General features: G+C 32.0%; 1 protein-coding gene and 1 long non-coding RNA gene across 2 annotated transcripts in view; one reads left to right on the top strand and one right to left on the bottom strand.

Annotated features, from left to right (window-relative positions):
- The window catches only part of LOC129939261 (uncharacterized), a 41,476-nt gene that overhangs the window by 10,148 nt on the left and 13,465 nt on the right, over positions 1–17,863 (bottom strand). Inside the window, exon 2 of the long non-coding RNA XR_008780528.1 lies at positions 8,878–8,933. This is a non-coding gene — a long non-coding RNA (uncharacterized LOC129939261). The remainder of the gene's footprint in view (positions 1–8,877; positions 8,934–17,863) is intronic.
- LOC129939250 (protein unc-13 homolog 4B-like) lies at positions 779–12,919 on the top strand. Its single transcript, XM_056047199.1, has 3 exons — positions 779–3,062; positions 3,144–3,224; positions 9,419–12,919. The coding sequence occupies exon 3, from the start codon at positions 9,459–9,461 to the stop codon at positions 12,747–12,749; it is 3,291 nt and encodes a 1,096-aa protein (XP_055903174.1). The 5' UTR covers positions 779–3,062; positions 3,144–3,224; positions 9,419–9,458; the 3' UTR covers positions 12,750–12,919.

Below are 17,863 nucleotides of genomic sequence, written 5' to 3'. Positions count from 1 at the left end.
TAAATGCCGGAATTGTTTCCTTATCTTTATTGTTATTATAAGGTATTCTTAATTGAACAATAACATAATTACAAAATTCATTGAATATTTTTTAGGGCACTATCTACAAGGGCCTTCAGCTCGTTTGAGGAAAACTTAAGTTAAATATGTATGTATGTATATTAAGTCTTGTAACAATTTCATTCACAAATTTTATATTACTTGGTAATATTACGGTTAAGAGTTCTTTGAAAGGTTTGTTTGCTATGGATAAGGAAGTTTAGTTGATATGCTGACATTGAAGGATAAGGGGAATGTACACATTTGAGCACTGGTACCAGAAATTACAAACAAATGCTGGTTCTTTGGTGATCAGGTGTTTGTATGACCCATTCTAAGCCGTGTGTATTTTGCTTGCATACTTCTGGTAAGTTCGACAGTTGTGCGAGTATTTTAGCCAATTATTGTTATTTTTTTAACGTGTCCTTTTTGTTAAATTGTATAAAAGAGATAAGAGGCTGCCTGAGAACCCATTCTAGCTTGATAATATTTCAACTATATCAGAGGAATTGTTTATATTTTGGATTGCTTTTAAAAATGCAAGGCTGCAAATGGCATAAGTCTCGGACAGAAGTATAGACTTGATTTGATAGCTTTTCAGACAACTTTCCATTGAAGTTGCCTTAACTGGAAAATAGCCTTTTGGCAGCTGGCTAATCTGATTGTAGAAACTTGCCTTACTTTCAAGTCCCTTATATCGCCTGAACCTGCCCATTTACAAATGACGCACCCTTCAACAAAACAAACAATTCCATACGAGCCTCTTATAATTGTCCTCGATTTAATTAAACTATGTTTTGTATATATTATGTACATAACATATATCATTGTTTGTGCTTGATTCATTATAATTCGACAGATTTGTCAAAAAAGTTTGTTTTGGGAGATGCCACAGAAGAAAGTAAACGTTGTTTTTGTTCTTTATATCAATTGGAATTTCGGCTCTTTCGTCAATTTCAAAGCCTTATACAAAGAGGATTGATATTTCGATTTTTTCTTTTACTTCAACAGCTTTTTTGTATTCTCATGTAAAGGTGATTTAAATGATGACTTGGTTTTTAGTGTGATTTTCCAGATTAGGAAATCGGTTCGGTCAGGATGTTGTTGATTGTTGTTGAGTAGAAGACACACAGGCAGATTCTGGTAGCGACATGGTATGGCATAAAAATAAGTCATAGAGATGATTTGGAACAATTCCCATAAAATGGTAGACCGAAATCAATTTGGTGAACAAAATAAGATCGTCCGCACAAGGGACGTGATTTATTTTATCATATATACCCTAGTTATTTTGCTTCTTTCATTAAATGCAATTTTAAATAAAAAGAAACTAATTCATTGAAAACTATCAACTTCAGAAAAGTACTGACACTTCGTCAATTAACCAATGATTTCTATTAATTGCAACTAGTTTATGAACATAATTGAGAAAGCAAGTTGGTTATTGAGACAACAATGGTTGGGGATTTTTGTATGAGCCCTCAAGATACCCTCAATTATGTTTTTCTTTTGAACTTTCTTTAGAGAATATTTATTTATGATCTTTTCATATCTTTGATCATAATGTTCATCTAGATGCTTTAAGTTTTAGTAGTTTTCGTAATACTGTCCAAGCCATCGGTTGAAGAGCATTTTTGTTACTTTCAATACAATTCTTCCTAGGGACCTAGATGAACCTATTTTATACATACATTTGAAGGTATGTACGAGTATGTTAATAAAATTTGATTTTTTCACATTTTTAAGAAACACCATTGAAAATAAACTTAAATTTTGGAAATCACGTGTATGACAAAAATTGAAACATTTTAATTTTGCTAGGTGTCTTTCCAGAAGTGTTGTATGCATGAATTAATTTTAAAGATCTTTCTGTCAACAAATCACAAACTTCTGTACACAAAACAGGACTACTTTATTGTTTATATTTTTAAGTATGAACATCCTAATCGTACAAAACATTAAACATTATTTCCATTTAGCTTCTTACGCACAAAGACTAAATAAAAATATGTTACGTACATTAAAATAAAAAAAACAATTTCAATTCAGTTTGAATTGAAGGTACTTGAGAAAATGAAATAACAAAATAAAGTAAATAAATTAAAACATTAAATTATTCTAACGATAGAGATACAAGACCAACAAAAAAAGTACATTTCTTTTATTTTTAGCTTCCAAATTGAGTAAAGTACAAAAAATAAAACTTAAACACTTGAAAAACAGTGCCAGACAGAAAATTAAAAAAAATTATAATAATACGCATACGCCACAGTAAACTTCGACTCTTTCTTAACGTGTTCGCACAATTTTTATTTATATTTATACTTTCGGGGGCAAGCCGTTATATTCAATGTTAATATTTTTGTGTTATTATTTATTTATTTGTTATTATTTTATATGAAGAGCACTCGGTGTGGTTAATATTTCACATCAGATTTCTCTAACGTGAAAATAAAATTAGAATACTTTCGCTTGCTATTTTCCGCTCTCTCGCTCATCGCTTAAAACAACAAATGTTGTGTCTCTGCTACTGTTTCAAATTAGATTAAAAGTGTTTCCTCCTTGTGTTGAGCTTTAGGTCAGGAGAGGAAACAATTTTATATTTAAATGAAAAGGTCAAGAAATTAGACGAAAAAAAAATCAAAATTGTCTTTAGGTTTTTAATTCAGTACTTTTCAATTCGTTTTTAAAAATTGTTGTGTTTTTGCGAAGAATGGAAAACGCTCCGTAAAAAAAAAGAAATCTTTTGTGCTTTGTTAGTTGGATGTGGATCTTGTTGTTATCTCTCAGTCTCAGAATGATGATGACGATGACGATACTTTCTTCACACAGATGCATATTCGAGATTTGAGGCTATGTCAGTGTTTTGCAAAATTCCATTCATATTTCTTTTGAATCGAAAAAGCTTGGTACAAGTACGAAAACGCAAGATTTCGAATTCAGCATTTTGTGGTGCTGGTGGTTAAATAAAAAAGAAAAAATACGAAAAGTTGACGCACTCTTAATTACTAATCATCAAATATGTAACGATAACGCATAATTCCAAATGAGCAATATGTAATTTTTATTGTTTTTTCCTTAAATTTGTTCTTTTTTTGTTTTAGTTAGTTAAAATCAAGCCATTGTTAAAATTGGGTGCAAGTTTAAGAAAATAAATATATATCCTATTCTGAAAATATAAATAGGTGAGTGTTATAAATTTGCAATCATAGTCCATTTCCATATAATTGTGTGTTTTTAATATCTCTTTGTATTTTTCGTGTTTTAATGGAATTTTATTGAAAAATTGATTTGTTTCGGAAAACAAAAGTCTCCAAGTTCTTATCGTCCCATGATCTGTGTGTAATCTAATAAAAAAGTTTTATTTTTTCTTTCTTCTTAATAAAGATGATGCATTTTTTATTTGTTTTTGTTTTTCAAAGATTTTATATTTGTTTTCCTAATCGCACGTCAAATTTGAATTTATTGTTGCAAGGTTTTGTTTGAAAGATGCGTTTATTTACTTTTAAGAGGAATCAATTGAAAATTTCAGACGAATTGACAATTGTTTGAATATCAAAGAGGATTTAAATGTGGGGATGTAGTTGGTCCCTCAGTTTTCAAAAGTTTGATGTCTCCTTTAAGGACAACCTAATTGTTATTTACAGGGCAACTAAAATCCCTTTTAACAAGTTTGTGCATAGATCGACAGAATCTTCCAAAAAATAAAGAACAGAGAATATGAACATGTAAGTAACTAGGTGAAATAAAAATGAATTAAAAGTAACGAAAGCTTGGTGAACAAAATAACGAACCAGTCGCCATCCCATCACTATGCCCTTAAGAGCTTCCGATCTTTTCTTCTTTCCATTGCGGAATGTTCACAATAAATGAAAGGAGTTTACTGATGTGAAGGAGAAAGATAAACATCTGCATAAATAGATCCCCCTGACAGGTACCATTAAGATGCTTCAAGCCATCCTGCAATGTCAATAAAACACCAGGCGATCAGACTCTTAAAGTAGGTATCGCCTCCTTATTCTATTTTGTATCAAATTTATTTCTACAATGTCGACAATGCACCAGGCGAACAGACTTTCAAAGTAGGTAACTACTCTTGTTTCAAATTTACTGAAGCACACATGGACAAACATTGGTAATGTGCTACCTTATTTATTTTTGCAATGTCGATATGTACCAGGCGATCAGAATTTCAAAATAGGTAACTTCTCATTATATTTTATTTCAAATTCAATCAAGCACACACACACAAATATTGGTTAACTGTCATCCAAAACAAATACATATATGTAAAATCCTTTATTTGGTATTGGTTCGGTATATATGTATGTTATCTGTGATAAAGTATGCGTCTGAGTAAAAATACACACACTTAAATGTACATCCTTTTTTTGGTATTGGTTATCTGTGAGAAAGTATGCGTCTAAGTAAAAATACAACCAGAACCTAAGGTGTCCCGTACACATCACACTTGTATTCACTCCGTTGCGCGCGGCACTGCGCGGCGGTGGAGTATAGCTGCTTTGTAGGCTGTAGTGTGAAACGAAATCATTGTCAGACACCGAACGAATAAGCAAACGTTTTTAATGTTGGTGTTTCAATCGGTTTATATGGTTTGTTTAAACATGCACAAAGAAACTTAGACCCAGCGAAAGTAATGAATGATCTTGATCATGTAGGAAACATGCATATTTTGTCTTTATAAGGTCGTCCACCTTATTTATTTCTGCAATGTCGACATGTACCAGGCGATCAGAATTTCAAAATAAGTAACTTCTCGTTCTATTTTGTTTGAACTTTAATCAAGCACACACAAGCATTGGTTACCGCCCATCTCAAATGTATAGATACATCCTTTTTTAGTATTGGTTTAGTTCTTTATTTTATCTGTGAGAAAGTATGAGTCTAAGAATAAATACAGTGTTTAACAGTTAAGGAAGGGCGGAGTTTATTAGACTCCAATTTATTGCACTCAGATGGCGGCGGTGGAGTTTAGCTGCTTTTTAGGCTGGAAGCTGAAATGAAAAACGAAGTTCATGGTTAAACATTGAACAAATAAAAGCAAAACATTTTAATGTTGCGATGTATTTGGTTTATGTAAACAATTTTGTAAACGAATAAAGCTTTCAGCATGATCAGCCGTATCGCTGAAATAGATTTAGTTATTGTATATATAGAACATATTCCAACCCATAATTTCTTGCCCATCACATAATCAATGATTCACAAATATTCTTTTCTTAATTTCATTAGTAACATGCACAAAAAAACTTAGACCCCCAGCGAAAGTAAAGAAGGATCTGATCGATGATGTGGGAGGGAAACAAGCATATTTCGTTTTTTAGAACTTTCTGCAAAGTCGACAATGCACCAGGCGATCAGACTCTCAAAGTAGGTAACTTCTCATTCTATTTTATTTCAAATTTAATCAATCACACACACACACAAAAATTGGTTAACTGCCCAATATACATACATCCTATTTTCGCATTGGTGCTGTCTTTAATTGTATCTGTGAGAAATTATGCGTCTAGGAATAAGCACAATGTTTTGCCGTTAAAGAATGGTGGAGTAGGTATGGAGTTTATCAGAAGATACCGTGTACCCTACACATCACACTTGTGTGCACCCCGGTGCCCGCGGTGTTCGGCTATAGCTGCTGTGTGGGCTGTAGCGCAAAACGTATGTAGTTGGTTGTCAGCAAGGAGCCAATAAAAGCAAAAGTTTTTAATTTAGGTGTACATCGATATATATGGTTTATGTAAACAATTTTGTAAAATAAAATGCTTTGTGAGCATGACACGCTATCCACATCAATAAAGCTAAATCAAATAAACAAACAAAAAAAACATCATAAAGAAGAGTAGGTTAGCAACTGGCTCTTGCTTGACTTATTTTTGTATTCTAAACCCCGAATTCCAAGCTTCGCTTTAACTGCTAATCCATGTACATAAAAGGAACAAGAACAAAAGAAATTAGCTAAGATTACTGGTACTGCAAAAAATCACTATTTTCGTTAATGTTTTCCAGAACTTATCTTTTCGTCGTTTCGAAAGAAAAAATTATATTGAGGTAGTTAAAAATGAATTCAAACCACAATATCAATAACTCACAAAAGTTCTTTTTTTTAAAATTAGACCCCTAGAGAAAGTAACTAGTGATATGATCATGATTCAGGGAAACATGGCACAATTCATTCTCAATACAAACACCTGACACGGAATTTAATTATTTGGTCAAACTTATTTATTTTCTGCGATGTCTACAATGCACCAGGCGATCAGACTTTTAAAGTAGGTAACTACTCTCGTTTCAAATTTATTCAAACACACATATACACAAACATTAGTTATATGTCATCCCATACATATACATCCTTATTGTGGTATTGGTTCGGTTCTTTATTTTATTTGTGAGGAAGTATGCGCCTAAGAATAAATACAGTGTTTTACTGTTAAAGAAGAGTTTACTTTATCAGAAGATAAGGTGTGCCACCACATCACGCTTGTATGCACTACGGTGCGCGCGGCGCACCTGTGTAGACAGGAGCGCAAAAAAATGTACGTTGTCAGACAACGAATGGAAAAGCAAACGTTTTTTATTGTCGGTGTCTCGATCTTTGTATGTATATGGTATGTACTAGGTTAGGAACCGCGTCTTGCTTGACTTATTTCATTTTATTTTGTATTTATTATTAGTTCTTGTATTATCTATATAGTATACTTATTCCAACCCATCATTTCTTGCCAAATCAATAATCCACAATAGTTCTTTTATAATTTTATTAATAACATGAACATAGAAAATAAGACCTTCAGTGAAAGTAACTTGTGATCTGATCATGATTCCGGGAAACATAGCACAATTCATTTTAAAAAGATTCAACATAACATTGAGTTTTAAGAGTTGACTTTATTTATTCTTGCAATTTCGACAATGCACCAGGCGATCAAACTTCTAAAGTAGGTACCTAACTTCTACTTTTTTTCAAATTCAACCAGAAATACACACACAAACATTGGTTAACTGCCATACCAAACATACATATACAACCTCTCTTGGTATTGGTTCGATTTTATATATTTTATCTGTGAGAAAGTATGCGTCTAAGAATAAATATGGTGTTTTGCCGTTACAGAAGAGTTTAGTTTACCAAAAAATAAGGTGTGCCCTACACATCACACTTGTTTGCACCCTGGTGCTCGCGGTGCACCTGTGTAGACTAGAGCGCATAACAATATACGTATCAGAAACCGAATGGATAAAGGCAAACGTTTTAAACGTCGGTCTCTTGAGGATGGCTTACTTGATCATTTTTGTCTTACCAAGTTTGAAAACGTAACCAGCTGTTAAATCCCTTCAAAATATTTCCATATTCACCAGGCGCACAAAGTGAAGAACAGCTAAGGTCTTGAGTTATCTTCTTATATTTTTTTCTTTTATTCACCTAAATCTAAAGTTAATTCCGTATATATGGATAAAAAAGGAACGACGATAACCCATTGGTTTAGCTTACTTTCGCTAGAGATGCAGAAAGTTAGTACTTTTGTTACTGTTTTTAGCAAAGTGCTTGTTACTTTTCGTGGATTTAAAAGTAATTTTTTAAACTGAACAAAGCTATTCCGAAAATCAATTCGAAAAGGCAATACATAAATATGTTAGACTTATTTCAAACATTTAAAATATAAAAAGAAAGGAAAACATTCTTAATTACGAAATGCTTACGTGTTAAAACAAAAATAATGCATTTCATTTGCAAATCAAAATGCAAAACTTCTAATTTTAGAACTAATTATTCTCTGTGGTAGGGCTACTTAGGGTCAACTTGTTTGTTTATAACTTTTTCTGTTTGTTGTTGTATAATTTTATAACTTCTGTTCCCTTTCTATTTATATCGAAACAAAAAATAACTCGAATGAAAATAATGAATCAGAAGTTGTTGATAAAACCACTTATCAAATGTTATTTGGCGATAAATTTAGTTTAAAACACCAGTTGATATCCTGACCTGAACATGTTTCGAGGAGAATCTTGTTGGTTTAAGAGGAATTAAAGAAGAAAACATATTTTAGGAGTTGGGAAATTCACTGTGTAAACTGCTTGAAACTCAGGCATGTCTAAATAAATAGTTCACTGGTCCTTTCTCTTTCTAAATATTGTAAACAATCGTTATTTACTTACTGTTGTTTATAAACGTCAACATTTGTTGAAATTTTTAACAATATGACGTCATTGTTCCTTAAATCATTATTGAAATGTCAAATAGTTAGTTTTGTAACAATTTACAACTCACTTCAATAAAATAGTTGAAAGTGTTGAACTGTCAAAGTGAATTATTTGTTTACAAACTAGCAAGAGCTTTTTTGACTTAAAAGAAAACAAGAATCAATTTGTCTTCTATGGGTAGTTCGAGAGGTCAACTAAATCCTTACAACAATTAAACTATTTCTTTTTTGATCATAAAAACAATAATTAGAAAAAGAACACACCACATAATCAAATGAACACACTTTGTTTCCTTGGAGAAAACAAATTTCAAAGGATTAGAAATCAATTCAATATTTCTTATGATTATGTATATGTTTTCTTTTACTATTTTAGTTTTGGGCACAATACCAAAATTTAAAAAGAACTTAACTATTTTGACTGATTTTATGTAAGCCCAACAGTTGGCAAACTATAGATAAACGTGTAGCTTTTCGTAATGATGTATTAACCAGGGTTTGTTTATTATGACAGTTGAAGTTAAAAATTATTATGACAGTTTGTTATTTATTTCTCGATATTATTAGATGTTATAGATTAAATACGTCATAATACCAATACAAACCAGGATACCTAAGTTAATGTTGTGCCAATACACCTTTTGTCCACTGTTTTGTTGTCCGTGCAGCCTTGAAATAAAAAGAATTATTTTAAAAATATGTTTGACATAATTTTCACAAAAATATATTATATCAGACTGACTTAATCCAAACCTCTTTAAACTTTAGACCTATAAATTAGATTTTGAAATAAAAACGCAAAAGGGTTGAAAATTCGACAGATTAAAATTAAAATCAAATTGATTTATTTTACCTATGGAAAGGCCAATAGCATTCCGTAGAGAAGAATTTAGGTCGACTGTCATTGATCCAACAATAGTTAATAATACGTAATGGTTGCAAATATATTAGATATTATTTCAGCAGAAAATTTCACGATACTTGACAAAGAAATTTTAAGTCTACCAAATTTATAATACATACGTTTGAGCTTGTCAAAATAAATATGTTTAACTGCATGGTTTTTTGTGAATACTTCATAATCTTGCTAACGAACAAAATTACAATCAAAAAGTTATTATTATGACTGATAAATATTTCACTCTTAATTTCAGACATTTTAGAGACAAAAAGGCTTAAGCATTTACATTAACGATGACGTCTAGATCCTCAAACTTTGGTCATGGAAGTGAAATGTCAATCGCCGAAAGTATATACTACACCACTGGAGAAAATTTCCAAATACGACAAGAAATTGTTAACGGTGGCGGAGGTGGTGTCAGTGGTGTCGGCGGTGATGAATTCCTATTGAAAAATACGCTTTACAATAATTGTGATAATATTTATACGGACATTTTAATTCAAATACTCAATAACAATACCGAAGACTTACAATCACAGCCAATAATTGCTTCCGAAGATCTCATGGAATTTTTGATGAATGCATTCAAAATTTCACCCGAAAAACACAATCAACTACTTAGTATTGCAAAATCTCGCAAGGGTCCAACATTTCATTTAAACGTTGGTATAATAAAAATTAAGGATCTTTTGCCTAGAGACATCAAAGGTGTTTTAGGTTATTTTATAAATCTCTATATGGCATCAAATGTAGCTAATCAATATCATACCATTGTCGAATATGTTCCTTCGAATCCCAGTTGGGATGAATTTTTCTTCTTTCCCCTGCGAGGGGATCCGAAGAAAGAAACTCTGATTGTTGAAGTCTGTAAATTACTTAATCCTGATCAAGATATCCCATCAAGAATCAATTATTTTGGAGACTTAAAAAATGTCTTAAGAAAGATAAGACCACCGTCAGCGCCCAAATCTTTTAAGGTAATTGGGAAAACCGATGTGCCGCTGAATTCAATTACCGGATCGGCGGCCATAAGAGTTTGGTATACGTTTAAGAAAGGACTGCGAAATCCACAGAAACGTGGGTCAATTTTGATGCAATTGGGCATAAGTGTTGAGAAGGAAAAACGAATTGTAGCCCATGAACACGAAGTTTTACTTATGCGCTTGTTGAAATACGAACAAGAGAGATCGACAGAGTCAATTTTATGGAATGGGAAACTTTGCCACGAGGCAGACGCCATAATAACACAACATTACATTCGCAGCGGGTTATCAGAAAACGACGACTTCTTCATGAAATGGATAGCCTACACAATAATTCATGAAGAAAGATATATTTCATTTGGTTTGCTAAGGACTGCTCTACACGAAATCATAAAAATACTTCCGTCCATAAGTAGCGCTGAATGCATTCAGAATTTCTGGAGCTCCGTTCAAAGAATCCTGCCATCGTGCTTCGAAGTTGTGTGGAAAATTCGAGAGGATATTTTCAAAGAAAACCAAGGTATTGCTATGCTCATAGATGTATTGGGCATTTTTCAGCAAATCGAGTCATTAGAAATCCCCGAATACGTTGATTTATTAGTCAACTTGAACTTAGACTGGCTTTATAAATCCGAAGAAGAAAAATCTATTCAAACAATCGGACAGGTGCTGAATGAATCCATTCGGAAATGTACCACAGAATGGCTGAGTTCAGCTGAAGAGAGCTTCAAAAACGAATTTAAGGATCCTGTTCGAGAAGCAACTGAAATAATTCAAAATATGTGTTTCGACATGCATCGTGCCATAAACTTCCATCACAAACACTTCAGTGAGATAGCAAACATCAAGTACGCAAATATTCTCTATGAATGTTATGTTAAAATTCTAATCGAATCCTGTAAGCCTACGATACTTGAAGCCTGCAAGAACCTTCCTCCTTTGCGAGTGGTCGATGTGTATAGTTTTTCCGAGAACTCGAACGATGGAGATTTAACGACAACAACAGTTCACAAGCAACTTTTTGAAATATTCTTGGGCGTAAAAAGACTGGTATCACTAGGAAACTGCTTGAGTAGATCGGAGAACCACCTCGAGTATCATGAGTGGTTTACACCGGTAGTGCCCTTTTGGGTAGAAACAGCCATTCATAATGCCCTGATTGCAATTAAGAAATCAATAGACTTAGACGAATTTAAGACAATTGACGAAAGCGTTCACCACAGTTCATCAGCTTTGGATACACTGTCGATATTCTACCAAATCAAAAACTTCTGGGATCAAATCAACTGGCCCAATGTTGAATCAATGTTCCTCTTTTTTGGCCGAATTATAGATGGAATTTGTAGATGCTGCATCTTCTATGCCACCAATATATCGGCAAAGCTTTCGAAATACAACAACACCAAACATAATTTAGCTGATTTTGAAATAACCAAAGAATGGTGTGTGGCTACGTGCAACATTAACGAAATAACAGATAAGCTATCAAGCTTCACGAACCATGACATGGGTGCCGAGAGTATTATTGAAAATATCAGAGACAACCTGAATGCCCCGGAGGCAGAAAGATGTTCTAAAACAATAGCAAATATAGTTACCAATTGCCAGGATAATTTAGAGAATGAAATAAAAATTCTCATCGAACGAATGGTTGGCGAAATAGTTTGCATGATACAGAATTTTCTTCATGCAAATATCGACAACTTAGCGAGAGGTGCAAGTTCATTCGAAGACATTTTCATATTTCTAGACAGAAACCTTTATGTTCTAAATTCTGAGCTAGTGGGAAGTACATTCGATGCAATGATGGAGACTCTCCATCAAACATTGTTAGTTATGTTGTATAAAATAGCCCAAAACAGTTTGGATACCTATCGACCGCCATCGTTCTTTGCCAATCTTCAGGAAGTCATTAATATAATGACAGTGTGTTTGAAAAACGAAAAGCAACCATTTTCGGAAAAAACTTCCGCGATCCTAGGAACTCTTTGTGAATTTCTCGAATTACATGCCTCGAAAACAGAAACATTAATCCACAATTATTACCAAGAAATTCTACTCAAGCAAAAGAATGACTCTTCAACATCATCGACATACGGTCAGCTCACTATCAAAGCTAATATAACGAATTCAAATATGTTAAATGTAACAATCTTAAATGGTAAAAATCTTCTTCCCGAGAGTTCGAAAAAGAATGCCAACACATATGTCAAAATGCATTTTGTACCACCTGACAGATTTGCCAAAATACCAACTCAAAAAACGGCCATCAAATCGAAAACCATATATCCACTGTACGATGAAGAGTTTAAAATCTACCTTTCTACACCTCAGCAACAACAAGATGATAATATTTTAGTTTTTATTGTAAAAATTCAAGATCTTTTTCGAACTTCGAATAAATATTTATCCGAATGTTATGTTTCCTTTGGGGAAATAAGAGCATCTAATGACAAGCAATTACATTTGAACCTTTTTCGACCCGAATGGGTTGATGTAAATTCAGTTATTATTTCTGAGTTGGAATACAGAAAGGTTTTTGATAAAACTGCTCAGACTTTTATTAATAAGCTAAGAGAAAAAAATTTGTGTAAGCCCTAAAAAAAATAAAATTACTTAAAATTATGTTTTCATAACAATTCGAATAATTGATGTTTGTAAAATTTGTATTTTTAAGTATTTTATAGTTCATGTAATAATTTTAGAAATATTGGAAATATTTGTATTTAATTAAGCAAAATATAAAAAAATTAAAATGTTAAGATTTTGTCAATGAAATGATAAATTTACAACGTGGTCTTTCTAATTCACAGTCATGTATTTAAGACTAGTAAAATTTTATGAGTGTAAGAAATTAAACTGAAATGAGCCTTCATGAAATTTTAATTCCATTTATATATAAGGCAGTAGACAAGATACATTGAACACTTTAGACACTTAACACACTTCCCTATTAATTCTTACCCATCAAATTGAAGCAGGATTAAGCGATCAAACGTAAATGTAAGTGGCACCAAAAGAATCCTATGTATAGCCCATGCAAACTTTTAAACTTCAAGAAATTAACAGTTGACTTATTAGGAAAACAACATTTAAAATGCAACAGTTCCCAAAAAAATGAAAGCTTATTTACAAATGAAAGTAATTTATAAACAATATCCGAAATTTAGACGGATGGCTAAGTACGTAAACTTTTTTGAATAAATTTTATTGATTAATTGAGGTTCATATGACATAATTGACTTGAAAGTAAGACACGTTTCTGGTATCTGATTGGACAGCTGCCAAAAAATTGCCTTCCAATCAAGGACAATTTATTGGAATATTGACTGGAAAGTAAGTCAAGACAAATATCTATAAATCTATCAGTCAAGCCTACTTACATATGTCAAAAAGACAGACGATCATGATTACTACTTACATTGTTGCCTTGGTCGAAATTTACGTTCGAAGAATGCAGTTGATTGCAAATGAAGTCCTTTATGTTGTCTGAATCTTCTAATTTATTCACCAAATGTCAGTTTTACTTTAGTGAGTTGGGAAACAATGATAGTTATTTGCGTAGTTAATTTCAACTTACATTTCAATTATAAGTGATTAGTAATTGACCTTTTTCCAATACAATTACACGTTAATGTCACTGGAAAAAATCACATTTAAATAAATTGTATAACATACATACATTTCAATTATTTATAATTGTAAAAATGCATTTGCTTGGTTGTGATTCATTGGCACAAAATTTTAAACAACCTATTATTAAGGGTTTAACAATTTACTAGTTAGCAATTTGCTTAATATTTAGCAATTTACTAAGGGATTCCAAAATTATAAAACCTTTCTTTTCGTTTTTTTTACTAGTAAATTGCTAATAGCTTTTTATTAAAAAAAAAAACAAGCATCCAAACATGTCTAAAAGTGACAGTTCGTGAAAGTGAACAAAGCAAATACGCTTAACTGGACCTTTTAATTGAAATTCTCAGTTGTTGACTGGACCAATCCACCCACTTTTCTTATAAGAATAACTGCATGAACATGAATATCATATGAATTTAGAAAATTGCTAAGAGATAATAAGATGTTAAAATCGTTGAAAATTAAGTAAAATATCTTTTAAACTTAATCGTTTAAAATGTTGAGCCATTGTTTTTTTTTTGTTAATAATAATAGAACTAAATAAATGTTATTTTTGCTAAATAATATAATATATTTAGCTTGTAAATTTCACTAGGAATAGTGACTTTCTCTTGAAGGTTAAGGCTGAGACTAAACTCTAAAATTCGGGATGATAAATTATACAATATGAACATGAACTATCAATCATACCAAGGTATGTTGATACTGAAACTACACAAAATTTATAAATTCAGACATGTTTACAAATGTGTCAAATGTATGCCTCATGAAATAGATCCATACAGTTTATGTACCTACGTATTTTAATCACATACGCAATATACTGAATTAATATAAAATAATAATTTTTACATTTCATTTACTTGCTTGTACATAATAAAAAATATAATTCATAAAAGGGGCTTTGTTTAAGCAATGCTTAAGGCTCTGTTTGGATTAAATAATTGTATTACGTTGTTACGATCGCAGCGTCATTATAACGTAGTGATCTAGGAGCACTGTTCCCGTCACCAATCAAAAGTCAGCAATGAGTGACAACGAAAACAGGCCCTTAAGCGATCAGAGATATTGCACACAACCCAGTTGACATTTTTGTTTTTAATTGTCACTGATATTGATAAATCGTAGGGTTCACATTGTATAGAACACGAAATGACGCTCTCTTGATTGTATGGTCATATCTTTATTTATAAAAACAAAAAACAAATAATTAAATTGACATTATGGCTATATATTTTACCTGTTACAATACCGATGGTGATTTGTTGATGGGTTGCCGTGACAAGGGACATACTTCAAACTCTCTTGATCGAATATAATCAACAACAAAAACAAATTAAACATCCACAAATTTATTAAAAAACACTCCACTTAACTTGATTATTTCTTTACACTTTTATTAGATATAGAAATTTCATTTAACTTGCTATGGGGATAGAAAAAATGATACGAACTAAACTGAAAGTGATTTAAAAGAGAGAATGATCGTCTCCCTACAATACAAAATACCTATGATGTACCTGCCAATGAAAAGATGAAATGTGAAATGGAATATACAAGAGAAAGTGCTAAGACATTATCGACATTTCTCCAAGGTCGAAGGGTTTAACGTAAATATGGTTCTACAATTTTCGTGTTCATTGGTCAGGTTCAGACGACTTAAGGGACTTGAAAGTAAAGGAAGTATTTAGTATCTGATTGTCCAGCAATCAAAAAGTTGACTTCCAATCAAAGCAACTTTATTGAAAAGTTAACTGGAAAGTTTGTCAAGAAACTATCAACTATCATTAACTATTACGTCAAACCCACTTATGTCAAAATGACAGCTAATCATAATTTTTCATTCATATAAAATTTGAACTTTGTTACTCTGTGAATTATTTATTTTCTGCACAATTCTAATTGATGTTTCATGTAAAGGGGTTACTTGTCACATTGGAAAAAGAATAAGTAAATTTCCTTAAAATACAAAACTAAGGAGTGTTTTGTATACATTGGACTATATTATGTTTTTGATAGTTTTTGCGCTGAAGGTAGAGGTTAGGGAAGTATTGTTCCGAGTTTGACACTTGAGTTGCCTTTGTCAAAATATAGGTTTAAGGACTGCAAATGAAGTCTCTTATGTTTTCTAAACCTGTCCAATGAAAATTAACAACATTTACTCAAACTATTGTCATAAGCCCCAATACAGTTAAAGTTAAGTGACTCGGGGTGTTCCATACATGTACTTATATATGCTCAAAACCTAGAAATCTACCATTTAATCACTGGGTTATTGTCTTGTCAGAGAAAAATACACAAAAAACCCCAGCAACATCAATCAGTGGTTGCGAACGATCAGCAGGCACAACCACGGTTACCACTTTTGGATAAACTATTCAATATAAATTTTAATTTATTGAGCAAATAATGTTTTGGAAATTGTTTAAAATGTTTTTTTTTTTTTTAAATGGCGAGTAGGGTACGTATGCTAAATGTTTATTTGCTGTTTTATTGGTTATGGAAGTCATTTTGTACAGCCATTTATGTAATTCGCTGTCGATTGCTAGCTTATATGCCCTTAGGCTCGGGGTAAAATGAAGATCAAATAGTTCAGAAATCGTTGAAATAACTACTCAAATCACATTTAAGGAAAACAAAAATAAAAAGCTGAGAGCTTAGAAAATATAGAAATACAAAAAAAGTCAAAACATCTGCAAAAACTACAAAAGTGAGAATACAGGGTCCGGCAAAAAGATCTCCCATATTTAAAAAGTGAACACCGTAAAGTGTGTGCTGTGGCTCCATCTTGTTGGAACCAGACTAATTTGTTGTTCCTAGTAAAATGATTTAAGTTTTGTTGGAGGAAGGTCTCAATCATGTGACAGTAGCGATCCGGATTAACTGTTACTTTTTACCCATTTTCTTCGAAGAAATAAGGAAATATGGATATATTCCTCTACAACAAATGCGCGATGCTTACCGTGACACGCCATTATTATTACTAAAAACGGCACTTCGACCTCTATCTATCCATACCCGGAATACTATTTTATCTATAAATATATAGCTTTAATTATAAACGTCTAAAAACACGGGAGGTTTTTTGCCGGACCCTGTACAAACAAAAATTGATAGATTCTAAAGTCATGTAAAGGAAATTATCTTTCTTGAAACACGACAGTTGTATGACACTAAGCTTGTTTAAAGTTTTGCTTGTTGCAAAAATTTTAAGTTTTTCACTCCCTATCATAAATAAGCGAGTTTAACTTAGCCCTATCAGGAGCTTCGACCGAAACATCGTCCAACTGTAATATTTTTGTTTCCGAGCTTAGAATTGACTGTTCAGAAAATAGGTATGTTCAGGAATAGAGAGTAAGATCTTAAACTTGGGTTTTTCTTAAACAACATACACGAAAGTACAACATGAATGAGGTGTTGTAACTTCCTAAGAAATGTATGGCTGTGCTACGACTTTTATTCCTTCTCCAACTGATTTTTTGAAAAAAAACTAAGTATGCCGATATATGTAAAAAATTTCCTTGCCTTAGGTGTTCTAAGCTCGGTGTTAATTTTTGTTCAGAAAATAAACTTGCCTCATCATCTGAATTTTTGATTTGACACTTTGAGACAAAATCCAAGTATTAAATCAATACAAGCAAATATTTTATTTTAATATTTTTGAAGTGCTGCAAAAATGTAAAAAAGTGTACCTTAAGTATGTTATCTGGAAATGTTAATAATAAAATAAAAGCAATCATAGTAAAGGTATTGAAATGCAAAGCGTAAACTTTCATGTTGCTTGTGAAAGAAGAATATGCAACACTGTGTCAAATTTTTTGAAGGGATCATTCTGATCCGTTGGACTGTTTTTACGCAAATTATTGTAAGAATGAATTATCATTTTCAGATTTATTATTATTTATTTAATCTCATATTATAAACAATTTGTATGTTTCAAAAGCTGTACAGTTTTTACGTATATATAATATTTACTAAAGATCTTAACAATTTGAAATTCCTCCCGAAGTTAAACTCATTTTCTAAGAATTTACACAGGTAAAAAGTGCGGTAGTGGTTTTAATATAAAACTGTCACAA

This window comes from Eupeodes corollae, chromosome 1, assembly GCF_945859685.1.
Source record: "Eupeodes corollae chromosome 1, idEupCoro1.1, whole genome shotgun sequence".
Lineage (NCBI taxonomy): Eukaryota > Metazoa > Arthropoda > Insecta > Diptera > Syrphidae > Eupeodes > Eupeodes corollae.
The sequence above is the reverse complement of the archived record's forward strand: the minus strand, read 5'-3'. Positions and strand labels throughout refer to the sequence as shown.